The sequence below is a fragment of the Drosophila rhopaloa genome, unplaced genomic scaffold (genome assembly GCF_018152115.1).
Source record: "Drosophila rhopaloa isolate 14029-0021.01 unplaced genomic scaffold, ASM1815211v1 contig_115, whole genome shotgun sequence".
NCBI classification, from domain to species: domain Eukaryota; kingdom Metazoa; phylum Arthropoda; class Insecta; order Diptera; family Drosophilidae; genus Drosophila; species Drosophila rhopaloa.
This window is the reverse complement of record NW_025334990.1, coordinates 1,312,042-1,329,181: the sequence shown is the minus strand read 5'-3', so window position 1 is coordinate 1,329,181 and position 17,140 is coordinate 1,312,042. Positions and strand designations below refer to the sequence as shown.

Sequence of the window (17,140 nt, the reverse complement as noted above, 5' to 3'; positions counted from 1 at the left end):
TCATGCAACAAATATTTAGTGTTTTTGTTTATTTAAAAATACTAAGAAAAAGTTTGTAAATTATTGTTAACAATTGTATTTGTGTCTTCATTTGGTTGCGAGGAGCTAGGATTGGTTTAGGTATTTGCTAAATATTAAAACGTAATAACAATGTTGGGCATGCCCATGTAAATTCAGTATGTACAACTCTCACTTCAACTACCAGATAATGATAATCTAATACTGCAATCTCCGCATTCAACGAAAAACTTGAACAATTACAGACACTATACACACACAGGGGGAATCACATTACTTGGGAAGCAATTACGGGTTGTTTGGCACAGAGTGTCTGCGAAAAAAAAGAAAGATTAGATGGCAATTAGCCTGTCTGGGGAAATGGATTTCGAACTAATTTTCCTTACCTCACCATAAAACACGACCTGCTATCAGAGCTACAATGGTAACGGCTGCCACGCCCACAACGCTCATCACACGAGAAGCTGGATTGGAAGAAAATAATACTCAAATCAGTACATTAAATTATTAATATGTAAATTTAAAGCAGAGGAAACTGCGTTATCGGAATTGATTTTATACATATTTTAAGCGGGTTAGTAAATTGCAATTGGTCAGTTTCCTCAAAGCTTCGTATTTATGCATGCTAGATAAGCCAGAATAGAGGTTGTGGTTAGGTTTGTACGGCTAGTATATAGTCTATTAGGAGAAATATTTGAAGGACAAATACCATGGATAAGTCTGTTATAAGTTGTGATTTCTGGATCTGGTGCTGGGTTGTTACACTAAACATTGCCTTGACATTCACAAACACAAATCAACCAAATACAATGACCCAACGGGACACTTACTCGTGAATCCTTAAATTGATCGCGACGCTGTGACTGCTTTGAGACATTTAATGTTCTTTTTGATTCTTTCTTGAATTTGGACAAGTCACACGAATGTGCAAACGTGGACTGGACGTGGAATACATGGATAACAGACAGTACAGAGATGCTCGATGGATGGCGGACATCGGATCCTGATTCCTGGCGGTGCTGTGACTGTGGTGCTGTGGTTCGTAGTGCTTGTCTCGGGATTTCGATGGTTCGCGGTACAGATATAGGTTATAGACAGCGGCGTATTTAGGGATAGATATTGCGGAGAAAGAGCGTTTTCTTAGCCTAAGGATGAGCAGTTGATGAGCGCTTCTGGATGGATGCCTATCGTTTACAAATAACTAAATACAATTTTTTTTTTAAAGCTTTGGCTTTGAGCCTGTGATGATGCTGACGATGATTTTTGATGGCTAGCGTTCTGGCCTGTCTACAGATTCATTCTATTGCAGCTTTTCACCTGATGCGCCACTTCCCGAGCCTGTCGAAATATCGCGCCCGTGCTTGCTCAGCCACTCGATGATCACTCCGTTGGACCAGCCGAAGCCCGTTTGCACGTCGTACTCGCCTCCTGTGCCATGTCCTCCGAAAACCTGGGCATCGTACTGCAAATAAAGGTACAAAGAAAAAACAAATTTTTTAATTAATCTTTTTTAAAGATTATAACAACGACTTTTGGGCTTTGTTATTGCTTTCAACCTGAAACACTTAGGCATCAGTTAAACTAAGTATTTTCCAGAAAATTGATCAGTACTTTAAAATGTGCGCATATTATTTTAAGCTGCATAATTTGTCGTGAATAGAGAAAAATATGCAATGTCTTATGTCTTTGACAACATAATCGTAATAAATTCTAACGATTAAATAAATTTCAAGCAATAACTACCACGAGTTAGAAAATAGTCAAAAATATTCATTTCCATTTAAAATAGATTTCATTTATGCTTACCTTCTCGTACATGTCGAGGTGGTCGGTATAAGCCTTAAAGTTTGACTTCACCCAGCGGGTGGCCCACTTCATTGACATATTCTTTGCCTCGGGAGTGTTCAGGTTGTTTAGGCCTTCGACCAAGATGTACTGCATTGGCGCCCACACATTGGGGAAGTCCCACTGCTCATTTTGAGCGGCTAACGTGTTGGGAACTCCGCCAGGATATGTGTCCAGCTTGTTCTTCTCAATGTAGGCCATAATTTTAGCCGAGATATTTTCAGAATCTGAAATATTGTAGGCCTTTACCCACAGCGGTGAAAGATTGGTGGGCACAAAATAGTTGCGCGACTTTTTGTTCTCTATATCATAATCCAGCCAGCACCCGGCCTCCTCGTTCCACAGCACTTCTTGGATGCCCTTTAATTCGAAGAATATATTAAAATTCCAATTAGTTTTAATTGTTAGTTGGTTATTCCTTAAAATTATCAGTAAAATTATTTATTTCACAGATCGTAAGCACATATTTTGATGGTGTATAAAATTATTATGTATGGAGACTTATACACTTACATACATATGTGTCTCCGACCATTGAAATTTTTTTAACGAGCAAAGAGTCACTAAAAGTATTTAAATATTTTTAAGTTTTAATTTTAATTTGGAGTCATATGTGGTTTGCATCATCTTTTTAAAAATTATTGCGGTTATGACAAGCTCTGCCTTCTAAATAAAATATTTTATGCTAAAAAAAAAAAATTATGCTATGTTTGTCATCATGAATCGTCTGGCAATACGCATACCACACAGATAAAATTCGGATACTAGTTGATCACCATGAACTTAAAATGCCCGGGTGTATGTCCATTTGAATACAACGAGCTCGGGGACAATACAGTAAGAGACTTTAGTTTACTAAAAAATTATGTTGTATCAATGTAATCCTGTCTGACCATTTTAAATAACTAATACTTTTTAAAATATGGCATTTTACATTACTTACCAGTAAAAACTCCCCAGCCTTTTCCTCGTACTCGGTCACCTTCTTGATGTTGCCGGCCTTTGAGTAAAATTCGGCAATCAGTTTGGCGTTCCAGAACATATAGGCATTCAGGTCGACGGGTACAATACTGGTGGTACTAAGGTTGCTAAGATTTCCAGCGTTGGTTCCGTCCTCAGAGATGAACCAGCGGGTGCTAAAGTCCATTCCAGATTCGGCCGCCGCCTTGATCTGGGTGTAGAGATGCTCCTTTTTTTCGTCTGAGTCGAACGAAGCGGCGGTATTAACATCTTCACTGTAGGACTCTGGCCGCGGACCCTCCGACGAATCGCTGTAGATGCACAGGGTGTGATTGTTGACGGACACCGCACGGTTGTTTAAGAAGAAATTGAACTCGTGCTCCAAAAGCTTCAAGGCGTTAATGGCAAACTGGTCATCGTTGGTGAAGTCCACATACGACTTGACCATCCCAGTCAGAAGTGGCGGCTGGGAGCGACCATGATAGTACACTCGTCCGCCGTTCGGAATGAAGCCGATCCTTTCGACGATAGACAGGAAGTTCTCAATCATGCCGCGGGCGGTGGAGTACATCTCGCTATAGAGAAGTCCCCTGATGATCCAGTAGGAATCCCAGTAGTAGAATTCGATGAAACGACCTCCGGGCACAATCACCGGATTAGGCACTGGGATGATAGAGTAGTTCTGAGGGCTCTTTATCACATCGTCCTTCATTTTGCGGCCCAGTTTCTTCCAAATGTCATTTAGCTGCACACCCCACTGCTTTAGATCTGGGTCAGAAATGCGATCTACGAAGCTGGGATTCTCTTTCCAGTCCGAGGGCACCCAAGATTCTAGTTCGGTGCCTTTGTCACCGAAGTATTCCTGCAAAATGATTTACATTTTTAATTTCCTAACTGCGAAATCACTGCCGATTAAAGTCTACTTACTTTGATGAAATTCTTCAGGTCTTCTCTGCTGGGCTGTTGGTTTTTGGCCTCCATCATCGCATTAAAGTCCTCAAGGGTCTTATCGGGCGAGTACTTAAGTGTCATGTCCACAAACGTTTTTGAATCCGAGAACAGTGGAGGTTTAGCCATTTGGATGGTGTGCAGTAGAGTGCCATTGCAGTAGATTTTACTGGAAAAGAAGAAAATAAAATTTTACATTTCGGATTTCTGTATTTGATAAAAAAATACATTTTGGATTTAAAAATGCTTTCCATATGTGAAAATAAAACGCCTTCATTACTAAAACAAATAGCTCTTAAATTGAAATACTCTATAAAATATTTAAATTTATATTTCAATGATTTTTTTGTCAATATTTGCTCAGCCGAAAAATCCCGGATGATGCTTACGTAAGTTAGAGCATAAAAATCATTTGTTGCCATATAGTACACACACGGACGGCACTAATTAGTGCAAATAATTCACAAGTTAAATGGATATAAAACCACTACAGCCCGCGTATCCAGGTGGTGCTGGTTAAGTGAACACCTGTCTAAAGCATCGATGAATCGGTTCTCTTGATCAGATACGGCTAAAGCTAATGCACGAATAAGCAACACGTCACGTTTATGGGCACTGGGAAAGGAAAGCATTCGAGCTTAAAACTTGGCAATACTTTGCATACATGAACACTCCAGACCCAGCAATTAAAGATCAGAGTCCGGAAGTCTTCGGAAAACTTACCAACTTTCAAACGGATCCACTGTCGACTCAATAGTGGCAATGGAATTGTCATTGTCTATGTCGAGATCTGGGGAACCATAGGACTTTGCCTGCGACAGAGCTGCCAGGCAACTCCAGCTCACAAGGAGCAATTTGATATTCGCTGACTTTAACATAGCACTTAATTAAATCCTTTCACTTATTTGCTGTTAATTTATCTGTTTTTCAATCTGCTGGGATGACAATACAAAATGTTGCGTTGCTGAGGTATATCCTTTCGCTTACAGGATATGCTAGCGAGCCCCAAATTCGATCTGAGCACAAGCACAACCAGCGCCAGTCAGCGCAAGAATACTTCTAACTGTTTCGCTCGATTCCGTTTTTATAAAACCAAATTAATCTACGAATACGACGTAGAGTGCGACGACGAGCGATCGGCAACCGAACGATCATCGGGTGGGGCAAGGGCAGATCTGGAGCCAAGTCATTGGATCCGATCCGATGGGGCGGAGTGGGGTCGGTTGGGTCGTTCGATCGGCGGTCGTGCTTTGGGGGCGCGTTCGGTCTATTTTTAAAATCGTCAAAGTGGCCCCAAACGTATTTGTCGGGTTCACTTGCTAAAAGTCTCGTGAACATATCGTCATTCATCTCGTACTGGCTAACTGGATCGGTCTATTCATATCTGTTCGAACTCTTTGGTTATTTTGCCTAGAGTTTCCCAGTGGCAAAGGGCAAGAGATTGGGTTTTTGGCACACCCATTCCATTTGCATACAGTTAACTGGCGAATGAATATTCATTATGATGCCGCAGAGCCTTGAAATATTTATTTTTCACTATATATTCATAACTATAACACTTATTAAATGTTGTTTCACCCGGCACCCGCATCAGTTGATGGATTTAAGCTCGTATATTTAAAGCTATACGTTTGCCTTGTTTTGTTGGAGAAGGTCCCACTGTAATGCCAAGGTATTTCTGATAAGAAGCAATTTTGGGGATTTTAGGCCTAGTTTAAATGGTAATTAGCAACGCTCCACTTACGATAAAGAATGAAAAACTGTGCTAAATTTTCTTGGAATTTAAGTAACCATTTATCCAGAAATTTAATTAGTGTACGCTGATACCCCAGGAATTTGCATAGTTATTCAGAGCTAAAATTAATCTTACTGGGTCAGATTTAAGGTTACCAAACGGAAGACATAAAAATGGCATTTGCCTACGATTTATTTATATCCACCAAATTCCACTTTATGATAAATGTTTAAGTCTATTATTAGAGAGGGTTATGTGTTAGTGACACGTGTCTGGCCCCAAATAATGGACCGGAATTGCGCCGTTTCGCATGAATGTCGCTATATGTAGTGTGGACTTAACGAATCTTAATTGAACTGATTTGCTAAATAAGGATTGCTTTTAAGAGATCAACAAATGGACATATATGTAATAGAGATAATAATTTGAGGCGCAAAAGATGGTTATCGACTTGAATTAAAATACCATAAAAAGCAAAAATAAATCGGTCTATCTATTTTTATTCTTTCATTGAAAACCAGTAAAGCACACACACGGTAAAAGTAAAGTATTACACAATATATCTTATGGAACATTAAGCAACATCAAGTGTATGATGAATTACTTTTATCGGGTATCATCACAGTGTGATGATATAACACCAGCTACACATATCATCTACGGCTCGGAAAACAAAGGAAATCCAAATAAACGGAACAATTGTGCAATTTAAATTGAGCCTTACGGGAGTGAGAACCAGAATGAGAACGATTCCCCGAGAATCTCATTGTTATGCCTTCTGTGACGACAGCAACTAGCAGGTGCGACTAAATCATTGATTTGGCACGTCACAAGCAGTTAACATTTTATGATTTCATTAGCAAAGCGATTCAGCATTTAAAAGTTCTCCTCTCTCTTCGATCGCAGTTAGATTATACATTGTCTAGCTTACTGCAGGTCTTCATGAAAAATGTACTTAATTGTTCCGCCCTGATCTAGCTCAACATACTAAACCAATATTTGTTCGAACTGAGGGTCTTTTTTAACAAAAGTTCAGAAAACCGTGGATGACGAATTGACTGAGTTACGTGCTAAGCGTTTCCAAATAGTTAACAATTAAACTCAAAACATTATTGTATCAACAATGTTTGTTTTAAATTCCCCTGACGCTGACTTCCGATTCCGCATAGCTTGAAATAGCACAATTCCGACTAAATTCCGTATAAACCATAAAAATGCAGCAAGACCCCTAAAGATGATCTCAGAATTATGGAATAACTATTATTTAAACAGCATTTAAAATGCGTGAGGAAAATAATTAAATATCTTGAATGGTCGTTCACACTCTCACCATTCAATTGGGTTATTATGCTCTTGACTTTATAAAACGTTTATATAGATCTTTATTATAATCGTCATTGCCGTCATCGGTAGAAGCGATAAGTGCCTCAGGTGACGTCTTTGTTCGAATACAATACCAAAACGCGCTTTACAACTCTGTTGATTTCGATTTTTGAACTCCGCTCAAAAACAAAACTTTGCCAAAATCATTCAAGGACAATATTAATCCATTTGTGGGGCATTCAACGCGTTTGTATAATTGCCGTTTAACTTAATCGCTCTACTACATGGCTAGTATAATAAAGCACGGTCCGTTTGATGGCTGAACCAAAAATTTCAAACAAATACCTGATACGTTTAGTATGACATGTTTAAACCCGAGAGGAAAACGAAGAAACACATACAAAAACTGGAATTGTCATTAAGAAGCCTGCAACAGGCTCAATTATCTTGTTTTAGAGTCTGTGCGATTTGCTTTGATTAACGGTTCAAATACCGATACAAAGACCTTCAAAAAGGTTATTGAATCGCAAAAAGGTTTGCAATTAACAAAAAAAAAAGGCTTTGTATCAAACTACAACTTTTAGCTAAAGATCTGGATCTAATTAAATAAAACCTTTTTGACCTAGTAACTCAATATACACTTGAGCCTGAAATCTTGAGTGGAAAATAAAGGTTTATCGATTGAACCAAGGCATTGAATTTAATCTAAAAGATTACTGGAGGTGGAGTAATCAATAAATATTCTTGATCAAGAGAAGTGTTTATTGCATTGATGTAGAAAATTGATCGTGAAATAATCCACTCATGAGAGGTGGGTGATATAATTTCTCTTCAAGTACTGCGCCATTCAAGGCTCCTTATCAAAGAACCATCAAGTAGTGCATTATTCATTACAACCAAACTTGTTTTTGGTCAAGTTCAAGGAAACTGAGAAATTACTTTGCTGAGCAGTCAGAAGCTTCAAGTAAATGTAGACACATTCGTCAAGTAAAAAAAAAAGCCAAATGATATTGATATCGATTAGATTGAACAGGCTTAACAGCAGCAAGTACATCTTCCAGTCTGACTGGATCGGCTTTTTGAACTGCACATTTTGTATTATTCATATTTGCGCTTTAATTAGACGCAATTATTTTTAAAAATTAAAAGGTAGATTTTGCAGTGGAAAAACGAGACCCGAAAAAATAATACTAGTCGAGTTTTGATATTTTATTCAATGTAAGATGTCTGTCCGCCAGTCCATTTTAAGTGTTAAGTACCCGGGGACCACAGATCACTGACACCGCAGGTCGGTGACTAAAAATAACGCGACTCGACGTTTGCATCGCGATTAAGCTCAGGGAAAATATCAGCAAATATCAGGGAAAATGTCAGCAACCACAACAATTTGTATTGAAAATTATAATTTAATTGCATTTGTATATTCAGCTCGCGGTTTCTGTTTTTCTGCGCCCTGGGAGTTTCATGCCAATTTAAATTCACTAAATTACAATTGTTATGTTATTTTTGCGTTTTCAAATTAAATTCCAGTTTGTTTTCGCATTTCACACACTTTTATTATTGGCAATTCGCTTTGTTGAGTACGAGTTTTTATAACTCGCTCACTATCTCTACTGTGCACTTGATTACTATATATGCCTGGATTATATATACTCTCGGGTTCTAATCAAAAACTGTACTCGACAGCACCTCGCCGATGTTGAGCGATTGAAGGCAACAATCCGACTGCCTCAAGCCAAGTGCTGGAGATTTAAATTTAAATAAGATTTTCGCAAAGGTTTGACCAGAACAGAGTTTCCAAGCGTTCCCTTGGATAAGAGGAAGCTGCGGATAGCACTGGAAATGTTATTTGGAAATCCATTAGGTCTGAGTTTTCTGTTTGCCTTATTAGTTAATTGTTAATAAATAATAATTTTAATAATGTATAAAGGAATAAGGCAAGTCGTAAATAATATTGCAAATAATATTGTGGCAAAATTTCGTATTACTTGACAAAGCGAGGAAATCGTAAATACTTTAGCCTGCTTTTATAAAGCTTTTCTCGTCTAAAATCTAAAAAATGGAGCGATAAGATAGAATCTCCATGGAACGAATTGTCGTGGAATTTTAGACCCCATGATTTATCAATAAAGTATGATTGTTGACAAAAACTATAATAAATTATTTTTGATTTGACAAATATTATTTACTAAGAAGATAGGCAGGAAATTGGCTTTTTAATGTTGAACGAATCACAACCAGTCGATCTTACTGATATATGGTTTTCGGAATGGAAATTTAACCATTGGTAAATAAAAATAATAAAATATTAATTTTAATAGGAATTTAAATAGCATTGAAATAATTTTCATTTTTGAATCACACAATATTTTTATACCCTTGCAGAGGGTATTATAATTTTGGTCAAAAGTAAAGGAGACATCTCCGACCCTATAAAGTATATATATTCTTGATCAGGATCGCGTCCTGAGTTGATATAAGCATGTCCGTTTGTCCGTCTGTCTGTCCGTCTGTCTGTTTCTACGCTAACTAGTCTCTCAGTTTTAAAGATTTCGAATAGAAACTTTGCACACACCCTTCTTTCCTTTGCACGCAGTATATAAGTCCTATAGCTGCCATATAACTGATCGATTGAAAATGCCATAACTTTGGTGTTTTTAAAGTTAGGAAGTTGGGATTTTCTATGGGCTTTATAAGGATCGGCCGACTATATCCTATAGCCGCCATATAACTGATTGATCGGAAATGCCATAACTTTGGTGTTTGTAAATTTAGGAGGTTGGGATTATCTTTATTTTTAGCCAATCAATCCGTCCTACCAAATTTCATAAGGATTGGCCGACTATATCCAATAGCTGTCATATAACTGCCATAACTTTGGTGTTTTTAAAGTTAGGAAGTTGGGATTTTTTATGAGTATTAAGAATGCATCATATGAATAATTTGGAAGAATATAATTTACAGAATATTCTGCAAGGGTATATCAACTTCGGCTCCGTCCGAAGTTAGCTTTCCTTTCTTGTTTAATGATTCAATAGAGTCAGGATTCCCCAACTACGCAAATGAAAATATTAATGTTGATAAAACGTTGAAATGAGTTCGGGTATTTTTATGTTGCTCAGTTTAATTAATCGAATTTTAAAAATTCCAATAAGGCTGAAGGGAAATATTTGAATTTCTTTGTCGTTTTAATGATATTACATTTTTCTTACAAGCTTTTTTAATTTTAATTTATAAATAAAACTTAACTTAGTTACTCATAGCTAAAAAGCGTCATAAGTCAAATCCATCGGAAATATTGTCACTTTGTTTTTTTTTTAAACTCTAACAAACTTAATTTTTTCAATGAAAATAAAACAAAATGACAACATTTCCGATGAATGTGACTGGGTGTCAGTAAACTTATGACGCTTTTTAAAATAATGAATATCTATTTTTTAATCAGACTTGTAGTCTTATTTCAAATTATAATTTAACTTAACTTATTTAGTCATAAGTTTAATGACTGCTATTTCAGTTATTTTTTGTTTAGCTATGAGTAAATTACAATTTAAAATAAGACTAACAGTCTGAAAATGAAATGGATTCTCCTTTAAAAATTAAAAGTTTATACGCAAAAGTAAAACCAATAAGAAGACAAAGACATTCAAAAATTTTTTTCTTATTGAGATTTTTAAACTACACAAAATAATTCTTTCGAATACATATATACTGTTTTAGTTGTCCAAGTACGCAATTTAAGAAATGATAAACCTGTTTGCTGTTTGGGTTAGACAAGATCAGGTGACTCAGTGAGACCCCTAAATGTATTATGTGTGCACAATAAACGTGCTTCAACACCCTAAGCCTTTAATCAGTTCCAGCCCAACTCGCCTCACCTGAGCCTGCGGCGATTGGTGCATCTCCTAATCGCAAACTGATTTGATTTTTCCATGAAACAATGGAGACCCTGCAAGTGGGAAATTCGGAACAGACACTTGATGATATGCATGGCAGGTACTGAATATTCTCAGTTCCAATTTAAAACTGTACTATAGGGGATCTTTCTGAAATGATGCCTTGTCAAACTGTCTGTTTCTGTCTGTGCTGATAAGAAAAGTAGCTGATAATGGATTAATATGTGATTAAACGTAGTATTCTCTGATGCTCTCTCCAGTAGATCTGTAAACTATCGTGACAGTCGATATTGCTTAACAGCTGTTTGTAACTAGATTATAACGGATTAACCTGTTTAATATTACGTATACGGCGTGGGCACACCACCAAGCTACGACCAATAGCAAATCAGCGCTAAACGGAAAACGAAGTATCCATAATAATCTGAACTGGGTTCGTGACAAACAACAACTGGTAATATAGATTAAAAGTTTGCTTCGCTTATGTCTGTATATAAAAACAATACTTAATATTTTTTTTAAATAATTTAAAACGTTGCGGTTTTTTGACGAACATAAATAAGCAAAATTTCTAGAATCACTCATTATTTATGACAGTCTCTGGTATGGACAAGATATTTCCAGATTATAATCTCAATGAACCTGAAAAATGCAAGTGAACACAAGTAAATCACTGTATATTTTTCCCAATTAACGGGAATTTACTTGTCAAACAGATATACTTTTTTTCTAATTATTATATTATATAATTAAATAATTATTATTATGTACGACTAAAAACAATAATAATTTGTACATAAGTCAATTTTAACGAAAATGCAGCTTAACATCATAGTTGGTAAAGCTAAAAACTTTTAATCCTTCTTTGATCGTAGCTGTTTCCAAAGATAATGGCATGACACGTAATTCGTTTGCCGACTATGGTGTATCGCCGTTAAAATTTTAAATTAAAATAAATCAAAACACAGTTGTCAATTTCAAAAAGGATTGTTCACTTTTGACTAAGCCAATAAAGTTTAAAAAACACATTTTTTTTGCAATTCAGGGGATATTTAAACAGTTCCTGTTTGCCATTTTGCATTTCTCGTTTTCTTAATGTAAACAATAAATATTTACGGTTCACAATAAATGTTCATTATATTTAGTAATACATTATTCAATTCATTTTTAAGAGAACAACTTTACAACTGTTTGAATTTTACAGTGAATGTTAAAAAGTAATGAACCCAAAAGCATGCAATATAATTTTTCATACCCCAAAAGTATGCACCAAAGAAGCGAAAAGCAACTGACAAATATTTAACCATTATCGGAAGGAGGGGCTCGTTGTTACTGATTGATAGGCGACCACGGGGAACTGATAACAGAAAGTAATAGTTTGAATTCTTTTACCGGCAAGTGTGTTCTTTACTAGCCCAAGTACAAGTTCCAATAAGGTTTACAGTGTATGTGATGGGCACCTGTTGCAGTTCCCGCCCAATAAAATTCCAAAGGTGCTTCGGAACAAGGTCGTATGTGACTTAAGTCGCCACACGTGCTTAACTGCTGGTGCTACTTATTGATGTATTTAGCTTGTAATTACATTGGCAATGCCTATGGAAATTGCGCTTTTGACACGAAAAGTCATACAGTTTTTCTTCAATTAGTTGTTTGGCTAGTTTAGGATATGGTTATTAAAAACTAACGATAATAGAAAATTTTCACTCTTCGTTATCAATGACACTTGTGAACACAGAGCAAAAGTAAAACAAAAGCGAAAAATTAACGAAAGCGCTAATGAGAAGCCGTGGTTTGTATACACTTATAATATGCGTTAAAGTGTAAAATAATAAAAAAATGTTATTTATTACATGTTGACACTAAGATGATTATTGAAAAAACATATAATCAAGGATATATTTTCATAGGAACTCCAAATGAAAATGGAAATTACCTTTTCTTAAGTTCTGGTATTAAAACAATTGTAATTCCTGATTGCTATTAGATACAAACTGTGAAAAATATTTTGAGTATTTAATTAAAAACTGCGTTAAGCGTTATAAGGTAAGCTTTAAAAGCATAAAAAAAGTTGAGTATTCACAGGCCACTTTAAAACAATTGACTCTGAATACACTTTTTCAAAACGATGTTACGTTTTGTACTTCTAATATTTATTATATTATTATTATTATTATTAATTATGTGAAGTTTAATAAGATATTGGTTTTATTAAAACAAGATTTGCTGATATGAAATGGAAATTATTATAATTTGAAAATCAAAGTAACAAATAAATAATACATTTTTGTTTGAAATTTTATTTGTTACCTTTGGAAGCTTAAAATTATTTTTTGCAATAGAATTTACTATTTATATTCTATATAAAACAAGAGAACGTCTTTATTTTTCTTTTCGAACACAAAATAACTTTGTATCTTTAATCTTAGAAAATGTGGTACATGAGATAGTTTTATTCCTGATAATTTATACTTGTGAGTTCCTGTAGAAACAAAAATTTGAAAGTCAAAGAGCTTATATTAATTGCAGAAATACTGTCATGATAAAACAAAGTGACATTTTGGCTCGCCGGCAGATTTGCAAACGTAAGCGTGCGTGAGGAGAGATAAAAGAAAACAGAACCGAATAAAACGGTGGCATTGGCACAGAATGGGAAAATAGCGGTGAACTAAAATAAAACTGTTTACTAAACGTGGCTATATATACGGCTTTGGCAATTTGGCGAGACATTTGCCAGATATCTGGCGGGCAGAAAAGTGAAAGCGGGTACCTAGACAACAGATGTCCTCAGTTGGCAAGCGCAGCGCACATTCTGCAGACTTATGCAATACGGGTACGGGTGCAGTCGCAATCGGTCAAAACTATTTCAACAAACTCACCTGTTTCCGTTCGGATTGCTGGAGGAATTCGCTGGACTGGCCATATTGCGGCTAAGAAAGTAGCTCCCTGATGTCGCGATATATTTTGAGTATCTCGCAAGGCCGTCGGCGAACAGCACTGATTTTAATTTAGCTAAAATGGTTTGTTTATTTTTGCAACTTGTTTATCACTTCAATATGCCTTGTTTTCATTTATCACTCGGTTCGATCACTCTTTGCTTTTTTTCGCCGTCACTTTGTACTTTTTCCTTTGAGCAGAGCCACGAGACTAATCGCGACCGTGCCACTTACGGTTATTAAATAGTTTTCGCTCAGCGAATTTCGCGCTTTTCCGCTCTGTCGATACGGTTAACGTTTACGCTCTTGCTCTCACGTAAAACTTGGATAGCAACGAAGCAGAGAACGACCGGATTTTACACATTAATCGGCAAGATATACACTGTCATTCTAATAGGTGACCAAACTGTTTCTCCATTCTTTACTTCAACTTTATACATATATTAGCAAACAAAAAAGAAAAGTCAACGAACTGGAAAGACTGCTAACGAAAATATAAAATTTACTGTGTAAATAATACGATGTATTTTGTTTTTAATGATTCAGACTCGTTTTAAAAAACAAAAAATAATCGCAGTAATGAAAACAGATGAAACATACTTTGACAAAATTATATATAATGTTGATTTATTCCACAAATATATATCTAAATGTGGAATGTTCCGAAATTCATCACGGCAAAAATTCACCTCCCTTTCTTAACCAGTAATTGGGTTAAAATGCGATGAATTACTGCTTAAAATGTAATGAATTGCTGATTTAAATGTGACGAATTACTGATTAATATCTGATGAATTGCTGATAAAAAAGGTGATGAATTACTGATTAAATTTTGTGATGAATTTTCACTGATTAACTCCTAAGACATGCCAATGTTAAATTCATCAATATTTTGTATGAAAATTCATCGATTGGTGATGATTTATCAATTAAGAGGTTATTAACGGAACTGCAGGGGATTTATGATAACGAAGTACCATTTATTCTCCCTTTCATAATTATGAGGTCGACATTTGTAAGATTGCAATTGACTTCTAGATGGTAATACTTTTGTGTTATTATTTTCTGCTTAGTTCCCAGTCACAATGTCAGAAAGCTCTCATGGTTTTTTAATTTATTCATTTTTGACAGTGTAAAATGACAGCTGTTGGCGAACGTGCTTGAACAAAATATGCGAGAGCAATATCTGTCGAGTTCTCTTGCTGTGATAAAAGTCCACTGCCGCACAGCACAGCCCACCGCAAAACAAAAAGTATGGGAGAGAAAATTTTACCAGATCTTTTTTAGTATGTGTGACGTGCGTCAGCCGGTACTTTTTCTCTATTCTTCGCGCCTCTTTCGCCTCCACTCTCTGCACTCACACTTCCTCTAACCGCGAGCTTCGTCCACTCCTTACCCCTTTCTCACTTCTCTTTCTCGCACTTCCCTCCTTTCCATAAAATGTAATTTGCAACTGCAGTTAAAAAATGACGTGTTGACAGTAAATACGGCGCCAGACCAAAACAAAATGTTTAGGAACCTAACATAGATTCGCTTAATGGATATGTTTGTCGTATATTTGAGTCAATTTCAAGGTGCCCTTGCAAATTAAAGGGGAAGGGGAGGGGAACTGTCTGCCTCCCTTTTTCTACCAGACAAACCGGTTCCGAAATCATGCCAGTCTAGAGACTCTACAGTGACTGCCAAGTTTCGCCTAAACAGCACGTTTTTATCTCGAAATACCAACGACCTTCGACAGTGACCTTTGGGCAACCACTCGAACTGACACACACGAACTTATGTACATACATACATACATACATATGTACGCCTGCATCCGAAAGCAAAAGGGAGGCAAGTATAAGCATTACTTATCGGAACAACAGGCCAACTTCATTATTAAACGGGAGTTGCATTAATCACCAGGATAAATATAAATATCAAAGGGTTCCGACGTCAAATCAATTGGAACAAATGGCCAATCAATATCAGTTGTCTTTCTTTTTGATGTTTTGAGATTGTAAGAGCAAAGTCAAACGAGTTTCTTTTTAACATTTTCAGATGTATGTATGTATTTAATTACATATGTACATTCATACCAACGTTAAACTCTGACCAGAGCATGATCAAAGTTCACAAGTATTGGGGGCTCGTCAAGCACACAGACTGTTTACCTACATATACTAATATTAATTTCAGTTTATTTTTACTTTTATGTTTTCAGCTGATTTAGTTTGGGGCTTGCTGTATGATTTCATAAGAAATAATTTTTTTTACGTGGCTTAACAGGGCGTATGATAAGGTTATCTAATGTTATTGCTGCTCGTTTTTTTAATTTTATATATCTCATCTAGAATTTACCCATGATGTTTATAAAACAATTAATAATTAAAGAAAGCTAATTATTTTTATATAACATTATATGAAATTGATAATATTAAGATTATTCTTCTGTTCTATTTGTTTTTGTTTGTAAATGTGTGAACTGCAGTCCTTTTCATATAGGGTTAATACCAAGTTGATTGCCCTAGGTTACTTAAATCTCAATTGGCTGTTGACACTTTCGAGAAAATCCAGTGGAAGGAGGCTGGAACTGAGACCGAATTGGATCCAATTGAGTAAACTCGTCCAGATTTACACTTGTCTCTGGAAATGTCGCAAATGTCGGGAGCGGAAATGTTAATTCAATTGTATTAATTTATTTCAATTTGGCACTGCATAGCGAGTGAATATATCTCTTAATTGAATGGCAACCTAAGGCAAGTATTCTGATGATTCAGCATTCCAGAGGTCATAATGTTACGCAAATCGAGCCATAAAACTAAATGGGAAAGTGTAAACAAAGTTAACTTGTTTTGTTCGCTTATCTGCGCAGTATATATTTTGGGGGCCCGTCAATGGGAAAAATGAATTCTGTCTGAAAGTTATCTGAAAGATTAGATAAAGATGATGAAATATTCTGTCTGTGGATTATGCACCAATTAGGTATTATTCAGGCACTCGTTTATCTATTATCTATAAAAAAAAGAATTAGTTAATATCCTAAAATGCCAAGATATTATCTATGGCAGCAATCGGACATAGCCGTTATTTGTGGGTTTAACTTAAAAGTTGTATTAAACGATAAAAACGTATTTTCTTAAACACATTGTAAAAATGCCATATCCTAGGATGGCCTAAGTTCAACATGCCTAGTAGAACTATGACGTAAACAAGCCCATGTATAAATGGTTAAGCTTCATAATAGATGCAATGCTCCAGCAACCCAGGTAAAACCCAGTAAAATGATCTGTTCAGTGTTCTGAAGCAGTGTATTGTTTGTATAATCGTCTGCCACGGTGTAAACCCAGCAAGCAATTTGAGCGTTTTCTGACGGTTTTCTGATACTTTTTTCTGAGCATTTACAGTCATAAAGTGTGCAAAAAAGAGTCCGGAAAGAGTGTTATTTTCTTTGAAAACGGTCGCACTTTAAGAGGAAGATTTCTGAGTCTGATCTGACTCTT

The 17,140-nt window shown here is 36.0% G+C and overlaps 1 protein-coding gene across 4 annotated transcripts; it reads right to left on the bottom strand.

Moving 5' to 3' along the window:
- Positions 1–12: 12 nt before the first annotated feature.
- Positions 13–13,868, bottom strand: LOC108041087 (trehalase). 4 transcript variants are annotated; one of them, XR_006417799.1, is made up of 7 exons: positions 13,602–13,868; positions 3,751–3,940; positions 2,807–3,685; positions 1,825–2,223; positions 849–1,480; positions 405–482; positions 13–331 (listed from the first exon to the last, which is right to left on the bottom strand). XR_006417799.1 is itself a non-coding variant. In XM_044462027.1 (7 exons), the coding sequence occupies exons 1-6, from the start codon at positions 13,643–13,645 to the stop codon at positions 406–408; spliced, it is 1,734 nt and encodes a 577-aa protein (XP_044317962.1). In that variant the 5' UTR covers positions 13,646–13,868; the 3' UTR covers positions 13–331; position 405. The 4 variants fall into 4 exon arrangements, 2 of the variants coding, with proteins under 2 accessions (XP_044317962.1, XP_016974361.2); XR_001769104.2 differs by lacking the exon at positions 13,602–13,868 and adding an exon at positions 4,495–4,832; XM_044462027.1 differs by having other exon boundaries at positions 1,336–1,480.
- Between the last annotated feature and the right edge of the window lie 3,272 nt (positions 13,869–17,140).

Excerpts from the sequence above, each read along its gene's own strand:
- LOC108041087 (XM_017118872.2), bottom strand. The coding sequence starts at position 4,649 with ATGTTAAAGTCAGCGAATATCAAATTGCTCCTTGTGAGCTGGAGTTGC. Across the intron at positions 3,686-3,750 it reads ACCTGAAGAATTTCATCAAA|GAATACTTCGGTGACAAAGG; the intron begins GTAAGTAGACTT and ends ATCATTTTGCAG. Across the intron at positions 2,224-2,806 it reads AGGCTGGGGAGTTTTTACTG|GGCATCCAAGAAGTGCTGTG; the intron begins GTAAGTAATGTA and ends TTCGAATTAAAG.